Below are 12,591 nucleotides of genomic sequence, written 5' to 3' on the forward strand. Positions count from 1 at the left end.
TACATCTATAATTCGGATGCAGGGGAACAATCGGAGGTGGAAAGTGACAGCGACGTTTCCTGGGTGCAAGTTAACATTTCCTCCTCATCAGAGAGTGATTCAGAGTCACATCAAGGAAAAAGAGACGGCTGCTATCATCAGACACGGCCGATCCAGATGTTCCATTCATGTCGGATGATGGTGAGCTCTGCTGCCCTGTCCTGCGCTGTTTGTTTTGCTGCATTGGCTGTTCACTAGTTCTGCGAGTCCTATTATTATTAGCCTTGACCGCGTCGCAAATCGTCACTATCTAACATTTTCGTCATAGTTTTTGTCATTCAAACCTAGTTTTTATTTAGTTATCATCTCGTTTTCGTCTTTGAAAAAATGTGGTTGACAAAAATAATTATGAAAATTATTCATCAACACTGTTTTGAATCTAACGGTCAAAATGACCGTTTGTGGCCGTTCTAGTAGTTTTGGAATTCTGGCACTTCTAGTGTTAAAGTGTGACGTGTTCTGCTGTGTGTAATGCAGGTATGAGACTCTGGCTGTGGCCACAGACGCAGACACTCGACCAGACCCGGATCAGCAGAGCAAGAGCTCCGGGAAGAGGCTCACGGTGTGTGTGTGTGTGTGTGTGCTTCTGTACATGACTCTTTGAGTCTCTGTGTGTGTGTGTCTGCTTCCGGACCTGAGTCTGTGTGTGTGTGTCCAGGCGGAGTGGACGCTGGTGTTAGGAGAAGAGGCTCTGGAGATCTGTGTCCCCAACACTTCTCCTCTGATGTCCTCCATCTTCGTGCTGGGCGAGAGGAACCTGTTCTCCCTGAAGGACAACGGTCAGATCCGCTTCATGAAGAAACTGGAGTTCAACCCCAGCTGCTTCCTGCCCTACGCGTCAGGTGCGGCACACACACACACACACACACACAGCACAGAAACATGACATGCAGTTTTAGAAACAAAGTGTTCTCTTGTTATCTGACCGTGGATATGAAAGTCTTCACAGCCTTTTGTGGTGTACACTTAAAGAAAAGACGAATCTTTAATAGTAATAATAGTCTTAAAGGGGTAGTTCACCCGTCTGTGTGTAAGTGTGTAATCCTTCACACACTCACTCCTCTTCCTCTGTCCTCAGTGTGTGAGGGGTCCACCAATGTGCTGGTGTGTACCCATAAGCAGGCGCTGCTGGTGTACCAGGACACGACGCTGCAGTGGGCGGCTCAGCTGAGCTGTGTGCCGGTGGCCGTGCGCGTCGCCAGCTTCCCGTAAGAGACCGCTAACCTCAATGGGACAGTACACACCGAGGCTGAGAACCATAAACATACAGTTCTCCATATTAAAGACAGCTCACACCACAACTATAATGATAAAGATATGAGGAATGGGAGTTTCTTCCAGCTGTCGAACGATAAAACACTGATAGCCAATCAGAATCCACTCGAATATTAATAGCTCACGCATTTAAAATGACTACATTTCCCATAATTCCTAGCTGAATATATGAAGAGTTCAGATGCAAAAGCCTCTAAATGCCATTTGAAATTTTCTTCTTTTTTTTTTTATCAAACTTGTATATTTAAGTTCAGTAATTTCACTTAAATGACAATTAATAGGTAATCTTTATTGCTATTTAAGTGAAATTACTGAACTTAAATATACAAGCTTGATAAAAATGATCATTTTAGAAGAAAATTTAAAATGGCATTTAGAGGCTTTTGCATCTGAACTCTTCATATATATATAAAGGACACCAGGAAAGGCCCTTTTACTGCTAGCCGTTTGTCTGCTAGCATCAGCGTCACATCACCTCAGCTAATCCGCACCGCCGCACATGTTCGTTTATCCGGGAGTGATGCGGTCAAGATCCGGCTCCGCCCACTTTGGGCTTCAAAAACACTACAGGTGACGTCACGAACACTACGAACATGTTGTACAGTGTATGGGGGTTGCATAATGATGTCATCTTGTGACTCGGTGTCACACTGAAACATTCAAATAAAGCCAAATCACATATCGCTAAATAAGATTATCAGCTGTCATTCACTTCAGTCGATGACTTTTGTCGTCACGGTTTCATTCTGTGATGGTGTGTGTGTGTCGAGCAGCACACGGATGTTGACACTGGCTCGTTCTGTTGGCCAGTTTTAAAGAAGGCAAACCTTCATGTCATGTGTGAACACGTCCCTGCAATCTGGACCAAACATGAGGAGCCAGGGTCGGTGTCTCAGTGTGTGTGGGACGGTGTGCTCACAGTGGTTCTCATGCCACTGGTAACAGATACGCCTGTGCAGCGAGTGTGTGTGTGTGTGTGTGTGTGTGTGTGTGTCCCGCACGGGTCACTCGCTCTCTCACAGTCTCTCTCCTGCTGGCCTCACATTAGAAGAGCATCTCTCAGCACCTTTTAAATGAGTGTCTCGCTTCACGTCTCCAGCACACACACACACACACCTACGCTTTCTCAAAGTTCACCGTATTAAAGATTAATAGTAACATAGAGTTAGGATAGCGGAACAAATGGGCTTATCAAGGCGGGAGAAAACACGGGTCCAAACAAATGGTGTTGTGGTGGACGTTCGTCTGAGAGTTCTGATGCTTTCCCAAACACGTCTGCTGCGTTTAGATGGACTCGCAGCGCTTTCGTTCGGGGAACGTTCACTCAAAAACATATATACAGAAATAGGCCTTCTGTGTGCATAGAAAACGTCTTAGATCTTTGAGTTCAGCTCATGAATAATGAGGGCAAAAACAATCTGTATTGCTGTGGTTACATGTGTGTGTGTGTGTGTGTGAGGGAGCTGAAGGGTGTGGTGGTGACGCTGAGCTCTGATGGACGTCTCCACTGCTCCTACATGGGAACCGACCCGTCCTTCTTCACCGCACCCAAAGTGGAGGCCCGAGAGGTGAACTACGAGGAGCTGGACGGCGAGATGAAGCGGCTGCAGAAGCTCATCCGCGAGGCCACCAAAACACAAGGTAGCTAACGCTCAGAGCCATACCAAACTCACAGCCTGATCCAACAGAGCCTTTATCTTACTTTCTTCATATGTGTTTAACCGAAGACTTTAGCAGAATTTAGTAATGCTTTCCATCTTTGAATCCGTGCATGTTTACTGCTAATGTTAGCGTGGCCGAGTGGGCCGGGGGAAAAGAGAATATCACACCAATGTTATCATAACCTAACAATCACAATCGAGTCCAGATTGACACCGTTTTAGGAAAAATCCACAGCTGAACATAAGTCACACCACATCAACATTGCTTTGTTTAGATGGAGCGAAAAAACATCTAAACCATTTTTTTTTCTTGTAAAAATATTCTTCATGTCTTAAAATATCTTGAATGTAACTCGACACCCTCGCCTCATCTAGTATGTGCGGTCCTATGAATATGCAAATGAGCCCTGCCTCCACTCACTCACTCGTCGATCACACGTTGATCTGATTGGTTAAAGGTGGTTTGTGACGTCAGCGATTTCAAAGCGTGTTTTTGAGACTGTCTTTGGTTCACTGCAGTTTTAAGGAGGAAATACTCAGCAATGCTGTCCACTTATCAACGCACACACAGTGTGTGTTAAAGCGGATTAATAACACCACACACACACACATAAACAACATTAAACGCTGGATTCACACCACAGGGGGGCTTTAAGATTTAAAAAAATTAATGGTATACAGAAAAATTAAACATAATTTAAAATAAACATAAATCATAGGGGCATTTATTATAAAGAGCACTTATAATAAACACCTAGCCTAAACGAATTTAAAGCGAGGAAAGATAAAAACTGAAACCACAAGATAAAACATGTCTGTAGGGAGCAGTCAGTTCTGAACCACTAATACTGACTGTTGTGTTGACAGATGTTACAGAAATCTAAAAGCATAAAGATAATTAATGATTTATGTAATCTACAGCTTTTTTCTACTTTACCACATTAAAGGATGTAAATATATGTAGGGATTAAAAGGGAACAAGAGGATGAAAATATTCATTTGTACTGTATATCAATCAATACCCCACAGAAATACGGAGGGAGAGACGTGAGACCAACAAACATGGCTCTGAGCTTCATGTGCACAACTGTTAAGTGTGTGTGTGTAACTGCAGTCTGGCCGCAGGGCGTTTGATGAGCCTCAGATGTGCTGTAATGTTTGCAGTGCTGGATCTGACACATGTCTGTGAGCTTTGCATGATTGACGCTAATTGCATTACAATAAGTCAGATTGGAATATAAACTGGAGCTCATTTCAGTTGATTAAAAAATACATTAAAAAAGTATATTCCGGAAAGTGTGTGTCCTGTCGTTGATCTGAAAGTGTGTTTGTGCAGATATCGTGCCGAGGGCCGAGACAGAAGAAGAGCTCAGTGTGACCGCTGTCGTCTCGTCTCAGCTCGACCAGCTCTCGGTACAAACACACTAGATCACTCTACATGCTAATGCTAATGCCTACAGGCTAAAGCCAGACACACTTCACCACTTACACTGAACACACTTTATCAATCTTTCACACACAGTCACACAGATGAAGACACACCGTAGTAGACGTCTACTACTTTCACATAAAATAATTCATTTTATTATGTAATAATATGTTTTTTCCAGAGTGAGGACATCCTTAATGTCCCTGAGAGGGTTTATGTTTAGCTCGGTTCGAGAGCTAACCTACAGTGAAGGAAACGCACACCTTTCTCTAATTAAAAGCAATGTCACTTTATCAATGAAGCTTGTTTCCAACACAGAATAAAAAAATACTAAAAGTAATTGCAACATTTTAACATCTCTATTTTTGTTTTAATTGGATTGTATCACAAATTATTTCTCAGTGATTAAGTCAAAATTGTGTGTCATAAACTCGAAATTCCAACGAAAAAAAGTCAGATTTGTGAGTCATAATTACCCTTTTATGTTTTATCTTGTTGGAAATGAGCTTCCAAGCTTTTTAAAAAAATATAATTATTTTATAAATTATCCACCCTAATGTCTATGTACAGTCTCAGTCTCACTCCTGTAGTGTGCTTGAGTTGTGCTAATGCTAACGCTCTCTTCTCTCCCCAGTGCGCGCTGATAGCAGAGATGAGCGGCCAGCCGGTCCCGTCCGTCTCTGTCCAGGTGAGCACCAGCTCTTTTGCCGTAGATCTGACCTCTGACCTCTTCATGCACACATCACATCCTCTGGCCCGCCAGCTCACACTCACTCCAGACACCACTGGAGTCAAACATCTGCGTTTACATTCACTTCCGCCCAAAATTATTTTCGGTGATTGTGTTACTCCCCACATGGCAGACCCTGGTTTTTTGAATGGCTGTGCTAATCATAACAGGACACATGACATGAACATGAAGGAGGTTTTATGCATGTTTATGACTGTGATTAAGTGTCATTTGCTCAATTATGACATTTTTAATGCAAAAATGACATTGTTTGAGAGATGTCTTTGTTATGACAACTTGACATTACCAAGACCACATAAATTGTCATAAACATGATATAACAGATTAATTATTAAACTTAAGAAAACACTTAGCTTTATGGGTGAATATTACATTAATCTGTCATGTGATTGGCTTTGACATTGGCTGTCATGAGGCATTATAACTGTGTCATGAATATGTTTCGTGACCTCAACTACAGTGGTCCACATTGAATTTGTCATTAAAAAGTTATAATGGCTCATGACAGCCAACGTCAAAACCAACCACAGTTTAATGTAATGTTCACCCATAAAGCTAAGTGGCTCAGATCGGATGCGAAAAAATCTGATCTTGTGCGGATTTTTGTGTTCTCCTGCGTGCAGTCGCATGTCGAATCGGTGTGTGTGCGCTTCTCTCTCAGGTGATGATAAAGTGTGTGTGTGTGTGTGTGTGTGCTTCTCTCTCAGGTGAGGATAAAGAGCCGTTCTGCTGTGGCGAGCCCGAAGATGACGGTGTGTGTTCAGCCTCCTCTGGCCGTCACACAGGACCAGTTCGTGTTGGACTCTATGGGTATGACCTTCCTTCTCCCTGATACTGTCACACACACACACATCGATAAAAATTATCGATTTTTCTTTTATGACAAAACTTAATTAAAGATCATGTTCCATGAAGATATTTTATAAATTTCCAACTGTAAAGGGACTTAAGGGATCGAAACTGTCCGGCCCAAAAGTTATGAAAGAGTGACTACAGCGGCTCAACCTTAAGATTATCAAGCGATGCGAATACTTTTTGTGCCCAAAAAACAACGAGTTTATTCAACTCTTCATCTCCTTCTCTGTGCAGTATGAAAACACAAGTTTGAAACAAGTATAATAGTATGAAAACACAAACTTTGCTTGTGTATGCGATTGATGGAGCGCTGGTATTGCTGAGGTGTTTGGACAGAGTTGTGAGCGTGACCCAGATCTCCAGTAGACGTGTAAATGCTGAGATGGCAGGACTCAATGCTGCCCTAAAGGTCACACACACCCCTGTAATCCTCACAACACACACTCACGCTGCTTTTGTCCAGGGAATTCCTGTCTAAGTGCTTCTGTGCTGTGTGTGTAATGTGTGTGCTGGGCTACTGTCAGCGCAGGTCAAGAGAGGTCAGCACAAATGGCCCTAGTTTAACCACCTAAATGCTAGACCGGTTTAAAGAGGGGCGTCACGCTTTGTGCCGACTCAAACGACCCGCCGGCTAGTGTTTGCCCACGCCACTCAGAGAGAGAGAGAGAGCTTTTAAAGCACATAGAAAGTGCTGTCGCCCGATGAGCTGATAGGAGTTCAGACTTAGAGAGTGTGTGTGAGTGACAGTGTGTGTGTGTGTGTGTGTGTGTGTTGGTGGGCCAGACACTTAATCTAAGTGCTCAGAAATCAGGCATTACTGCGGTTCAGTCACCTGTGTGAACACACACAACACTACACATGAAGCAGATCACCTTACTGAAGACCACACAAACCCACTCAACTGACGAGAAGTCACTGTTATCCACTGACTCCAATGCATTTTAAAAGGGACCAATCATTAAAAATCTGAGTTTCCCCATGTGATCGGGTCCTGGTGCTTCTACCAACCCAGAACACATGAAAAGTGAAACACAGTAACTCTGTTCTGGTGAGCCTTTCTCTGAGAGCATGTCAAACAATAAACCGATCGGATTTCACTCTCCTTCCGCCGTATGAAGAGGATTTTATTATAACATTACCGGCCCTTAATCTGCTCGTTTATAATGTTAACGGCCCTTAATCTGCACGTTTATAATGTTAACAGCCCTTAATCTGCACGTTTATAATGTTAACAGCCCTTAATCTGCACGTTTATAATGTTAACGGCCCTTAATCTGCACGTTTATAATGTTAACGGCCCTTAATCTGCACGTTTATAATGAGACCAGCCCTTAATCGGCACGTTTATAATGGTAACGGCCCTTAATCTGCACGTTTATAATATTAGCGGCCCTTAATCTGCTCGTTTATAATGTTAACGGCCCTTAATCTGCACATTTATAATGATACCGGCCCTTAATCTGCACGTTTATAATGTTAACGGCCCTTAATCTGCTCGTTCATAATTTTAGCGACCCTTAATCTGCTTGTTTATAATATTATCCGCCCTTAATCTGCTCGTTTATAATGTTACCGGCCCTTAATCTGCACGTTTATAATATTAGGTGCCCTTAATCTGCTTGTTTATAATATTAGCGGCCCTTAATCTGCACGTTTATAATATTAGCGGCCCTTAATCTGCTCGTTTATAATATTAGCGGCCCTTAATCTGCTTGTTTATAATATTATCCGCCCTTAATCTGCTCGTTTATAATATTATCGGCCCTTAATCTGCTCGTTTATAATGTTACCGGCCCTTAATCTGCAAGTTTATAATATTAGCGGCCCTTAATCTGCAAGTTTATAATATTAGCGGCCCTTAATCTGCTCGTTTATAATATTAGCGGCCCTTAATCTGCTTGTTTATAATATTATCCGCCCTTAATCTGCTCGTTTATAATGTTACCGGCCCTTAATCTGCAAGTTTATAATATTAGCGGCCCTTAATCTGCTCGTTTATAATATTAGCGGCCCTTAATCTGCTTGTTTATAATATTATCCGCCCTTAATCTGCTTGTTTATAATATTAGCGGCCCTTAATCTGCAAGTTTATAATATTAGCGGCCCTTAATCTGCTCGTTTATAATATTAGCGGCCCTTAATCTGCTTGTTTATAATATTATCCGCCCTTAATCTGCTTGTTTATAATATTAGCGGCCCTTAATCTGCAAGTTTATAATATTAGCGGCCCTTAATCTGCACGTTTATAATATTAGCGGCCCTTAATTTGCAAGTTTATAATATTAGCGGCCCTTAATCTGCAAGTTTATAATATTAGCGGCCCTTAATCTGCAAGTTTATAATATTAGCGGCCCTTAATCCGCACGTTTATAATATTAGCGGCCCTTAATCCGCACGTTTATAATATTAGCGGCCCTTAATCTGCAAGTTTATAATATTAGCGGCCCTTAATCTGCAAGTTTATAATATTAGCGGCCCTTAATCTGCAAGTTTATAATATTAGCGGCCCTTAATTTGCAAGTTTATAATATTAGCGGCCCTTAATTTGCAAGTTTATAATATTAGCGGCCCTTAATCTGCAAGTTTATAATATTAGCGGCCCTTAATTTGCAAGTTTATAATATTAGCGGCCCTTAATTTGCAAGTTTATAATATTAGCGGCCCTTAATCTGCAAGTTTATAATATTAGCGGCCCTTAATCTGCAAGTTTATAATATTAGCGGCCCTTAATTTGCAAGTTTATAATATTAGCGGCCCTTAATTTGCAAGTTTATAATATTAGCGGCCCTTAATCTGCAAGTTTATAATATTAGCGGCCCTTAATTTGCAAGTTTATAATATTAGCGGCCCTTAATTTGCAAGTTTATAATATTAGCGGCCCTTAATTTGCAAGTTTATAATATTAGCGGCCCTTAATCTGCAAGTTTATAATATTAGCGGCCCTTAATTTGCAAGTTTATAATATTAGCGGCCCTTAATTTGCAAGTTTATAATATTAGCGGCCCTTAATCTGCAAGTTTATAATATTAGCGGCCCTTAATTTGCAAGTTTATAATATTAGCGGCCCTTAATTTGCAAGTTTATAATATTAGCGGCCCTTAATCTGCAAGTTTATAATATTAGCGGCCCTTAATCTGCAAGTTTATAATATTAGCGGCCCTTAATCTGCAAGTTTATAATATTAGCAACCCTTAATCCGCACGTTTATAATATTAGCGGCCCTTAATTTGCAAGTTTATAATATTAGCGGCCCTTAATCTGCACGTTTATAATATTATCGGCCCTTAATCTGCAAGTTTATAATATTAGCGGCCCTTAATCTGCTTGTTTATAATATTAGCGGCCCTTAATCTGCACGTTTATAATATTAGCGGCCTTTAATCTGCAAGTTTATAATATTAGCGGCCCTTAATCTGCTCGTTTATAATATTAGCGGCCCTTAATCTGCTTGTTTATAATATTATCCGCCCTTAATCTGCTCGTTTATAATGTTACCGGCCCTTAATCTGCTCGTTTATAATATTAGCGACCCTTAATCTGCAAGTTTATAATATTAGCGGCCCTTAATCTGCAAGTTTATAATATTAGCGGCCCTTAATCTGCAAGTTTATAATATTAGCAACCCTTAATCCGCACGTTTATAATATTAGCGGCCCTTAATTTGCAAGTTTATAATATTAGCGGCCCTTAATCTGCACGTTTATAATATTATCGGCCCTTAATCTGCAAGTTTATAATATTAGCGGCCCTTAATCTGCTTGTTTATAATATTAGCGGCCCTTAATCTGCACGTTTATAATATTAGCGGCCCTTAATCTGCTCGTTTATAATATTAGCGGCCCTTAATCTGCTCGTTTATAATATTAGCGGCCCTTAATCTGCTCGTTTATAATATCAGCGGCCCTTAATCTGCTTGTTTATAATATTATCCGCCCTTAATCTGCTCGTTTATAATGTTACCGGCCCTTAATCTGCTCGTTTATAATATTAGCGACCCTTAATCTGCAAGTTTATAATATTAGCGGCCCTTAATCTGCAAGTTTATAATATTAGCGGCCCTTAATCTGCAAGTTTATAATATTAGCGGCCCTTAATCTGCAAGTTTATAATGTTAGCGGCCCTTAATCTGCAAGTTTATAATATTAGCGACCCTTAATCTGCAAGTTTATAATATTAGCGGCCCTTAATCTGCAAGTTTATAATATTATCAGCCCTTAATCCGCACGTTTATAATATTAGCGGCCCTTAATTTGCAAGTTTATAATATTAGCGGCCCTTAATCTGCAAGTTTATAATATTAGCGGGGTTAGATGTGTGTGTTTGCTGTGTGTGTTTGCTGTGTGTGTTTGATGTGTGTGTGTTTGCTGTGTGTGTTTGCAGGCAGTGGCGGTGAGTCAGTGGTGAGGTTCTCAGTGTTTCTGAACGGTGTGTATCCTCCAGCGGATCTGAGTGGAGATATCGCGGTGTCCTACAGCTCAGCTACAGGTACAGCTCCACACACACACACACACACACACACACACACACACACACACACACACACACACACACTCCCACGCTCTGTTAGTCTGAGCTCTGGAACACATTAGCCTCTTTCCTCACGTCTTTTAGCCCTTTTACTCATTTCAAGATGTGTGGATGTGTGCCAGAGCAGGAGAGCAGAGAAAGAGTGTGTTGTGCTGCCGTTTCTCCGGGTCGTGTCTGTGTTGGCAGAGGCTGCTGGAAAACTTCCTGAAAATATCCGGGAGTTTCCCTTTTCTTTGGCTCTCTCTTTTCTTTCTGTCCTTTTGAAAATACTGAGTCTGTTTAACACATTAAATTGCAGGTAGGACTACACACACACACACACACACATATTTTACAAACTATCTAAATGAGGATATACCATAGACTTCTATTGTTGTTATTTTCATCTATTATTAGGAAACTTGTAAACGTTTCAGGCTTTGTCATCTTTAACTGTTGGTGGACACATTAGCAACTGTAAACAATGCAGTGTACAACATGCAATACAGTTCTGGATTCAAAACTGTCTTTAATATTCTGAATAGTATAAAGCTAATTGTAATAACTCTCAGAATCACACACACACACACACACACTCAGACCCGGGGAAACCCCTCTCACTCACTTCACTGTAATGGCTCTGTTTCTTTTACTCTTTCTATTCATCTCTCTCTCTCTCTCTCTCTCTCACACACACACAAACACACACTTGAACACACACCTGTCTAGTTTTGCTAAAAAATCACTGCATGGAAATGCCAAGATGTGCATATTTATTAATGCACATAAATAACGTGTGCACTCGGTTGACATGCACATAAACTATGCCGTGTTGTAAACCCGTTCTTCTAAAGTTGAGGAACTCGGAAGCGAAGCCCAGGACACTCGGGTTGTATCTTAAGTCGGATTATTTTATTGAGAACACGAGCTGTTGTGTTGCTGTAGTCTTTCCATCCAAGTCTTCTTCGTCCAAACATCTTACCCAAGCCTGACTAAGGAATATACATTGTAGTCGATATACCTTTCAAGGGGGAGGAGTTACACAGAGGTGGAGACACTGAAACACAGCTGATGATTGGGCGGGTTAGGGGAGTGCAACTCACGAAGCCAGAGCTTTCCCTATACGATATTTTTTTTCTCGTCCGTAAAACACGGAGGCGTCTCGAAAAATATCTTCGTCCACACGAAACCACTGAAACCGCCTGAAAATGATGTAGTAGACATCCCAGACCAGTATGTGGCGCTGTAATTCTGCCATAGAGATCCACTAAAAATGCGAGAAGAAGACTTAGAGCATGCCATAAAACCTTGCGCGCTGTACGCAGTAAAATAAAAGGCTATAAAATAATATTACGCACAGTTGCTTATTTTCTTTTTTACCAAGAACAACCAAAAATTGCCTGGTGCAAAATAGGGAGTCACGATATTCGATTAGTTTGTGGGTTTGCCACAAAGAACCAGCAAAAGTAACGAATGTGTCAAATATGGACATTTTAATAGTTTATTAATAAACTAATGTCTTCTGTGTCATTCTTGACTGAAAAGATGAAGTTGATGATGCTGACTCGCCACTATTGTGAACGCGCCTATATGGAGTAACGTAGGCTAATGCACCTAATACGGATTAGGCTATAAGAGAGTATCTGTTTCTGTTCGTTTTTAATTGTTGTTTGTCGATGTTGTTAAAACGTAGACATTTCAAGATTTCTATATATTTCTGAGTTTCGGTTCCTTTATGAGACGAGCTCCAGTTCACGAGCAATCCAAGTTATATCACGCTTATATGGTGTGTTTGGGAGTGTGTGTGTGTGTGAGTGAGAGAGGAACAGCCATTACTGGCCAGCAATGTCTAAGTAAACAGAGCAGTGGTGGCAGGCGAGGTCAGCTGGTCAGGGAGTGTGTGTCGTCGGCCACTGGTGTTTACACAGGGGTAAGTTGAGCCGTGCACAGATGGAGCGGAGAGACTGACGCCACATTTAGTCCTGCGAGCGGAGGTGCATCTCACACACTTCCAGCCTGTAGCTCATATTTCATAAAGCAGTCAGAGTCGTGGCTTTCACTAAAAGCTTCAGGAT

General features: G+C 41.3%; 1 protein-coding gene across 2 annotated transcripts in view; it reads left to right on the forward strand.

The window, feature by feature from the left end:
- Positions 1-12,591, forward strand: part of bbs9 (Bardet-Biedl syndrome 9) — a 79,765-nt gene that overhangs the window by 7,906 nt on the left and 59,268 nt on the right. For both annotated transcript variants that reach the window (XM_089118214.1, XM_089118215.1), the window contains exons 7-14: positions 517-601; positions 698-881; positions 1,118-1,247; positions 2,774-2,955; positions 4,312-4,388; positions 5,039-5,092; positions 5,863-5,965; positions 10,391-10,495. In XM_089118214.1, coding sequence (XP_088974340.1) covers positions 517-601; positions 698-881; positions 1,118-1,247; positions 2,774-2,955; positions 4,312-4,388; positions 5,039-5,092; positions 5,863-5,965; positions 10,391-10,495 — 920 coding nt within the window. The remainder of the gene's footprint in view (positions 1-516; positions 602-697; positions 882-1,117; positions 1,248-2,773; positions 2,956-4,311; positions 4,389-5,038; positions 5,093-5,862; positions 5,966-10,390; positions 10,496-12,591) is intronic.

This window comes from Pimephales promelas, chromosome 12 (assembly GCF_988280905.1).
Source record: "Pimephales promelas chromosome 12, fPimPro1.hap1.1, whole genome shotgun sequence".
Lineage (NCBI taxonomy): Eukaryota > Metazoa > Chordata > Actinopteri > Cypriniformes > Leuciscidae > Pimephales > Pimephales promelas.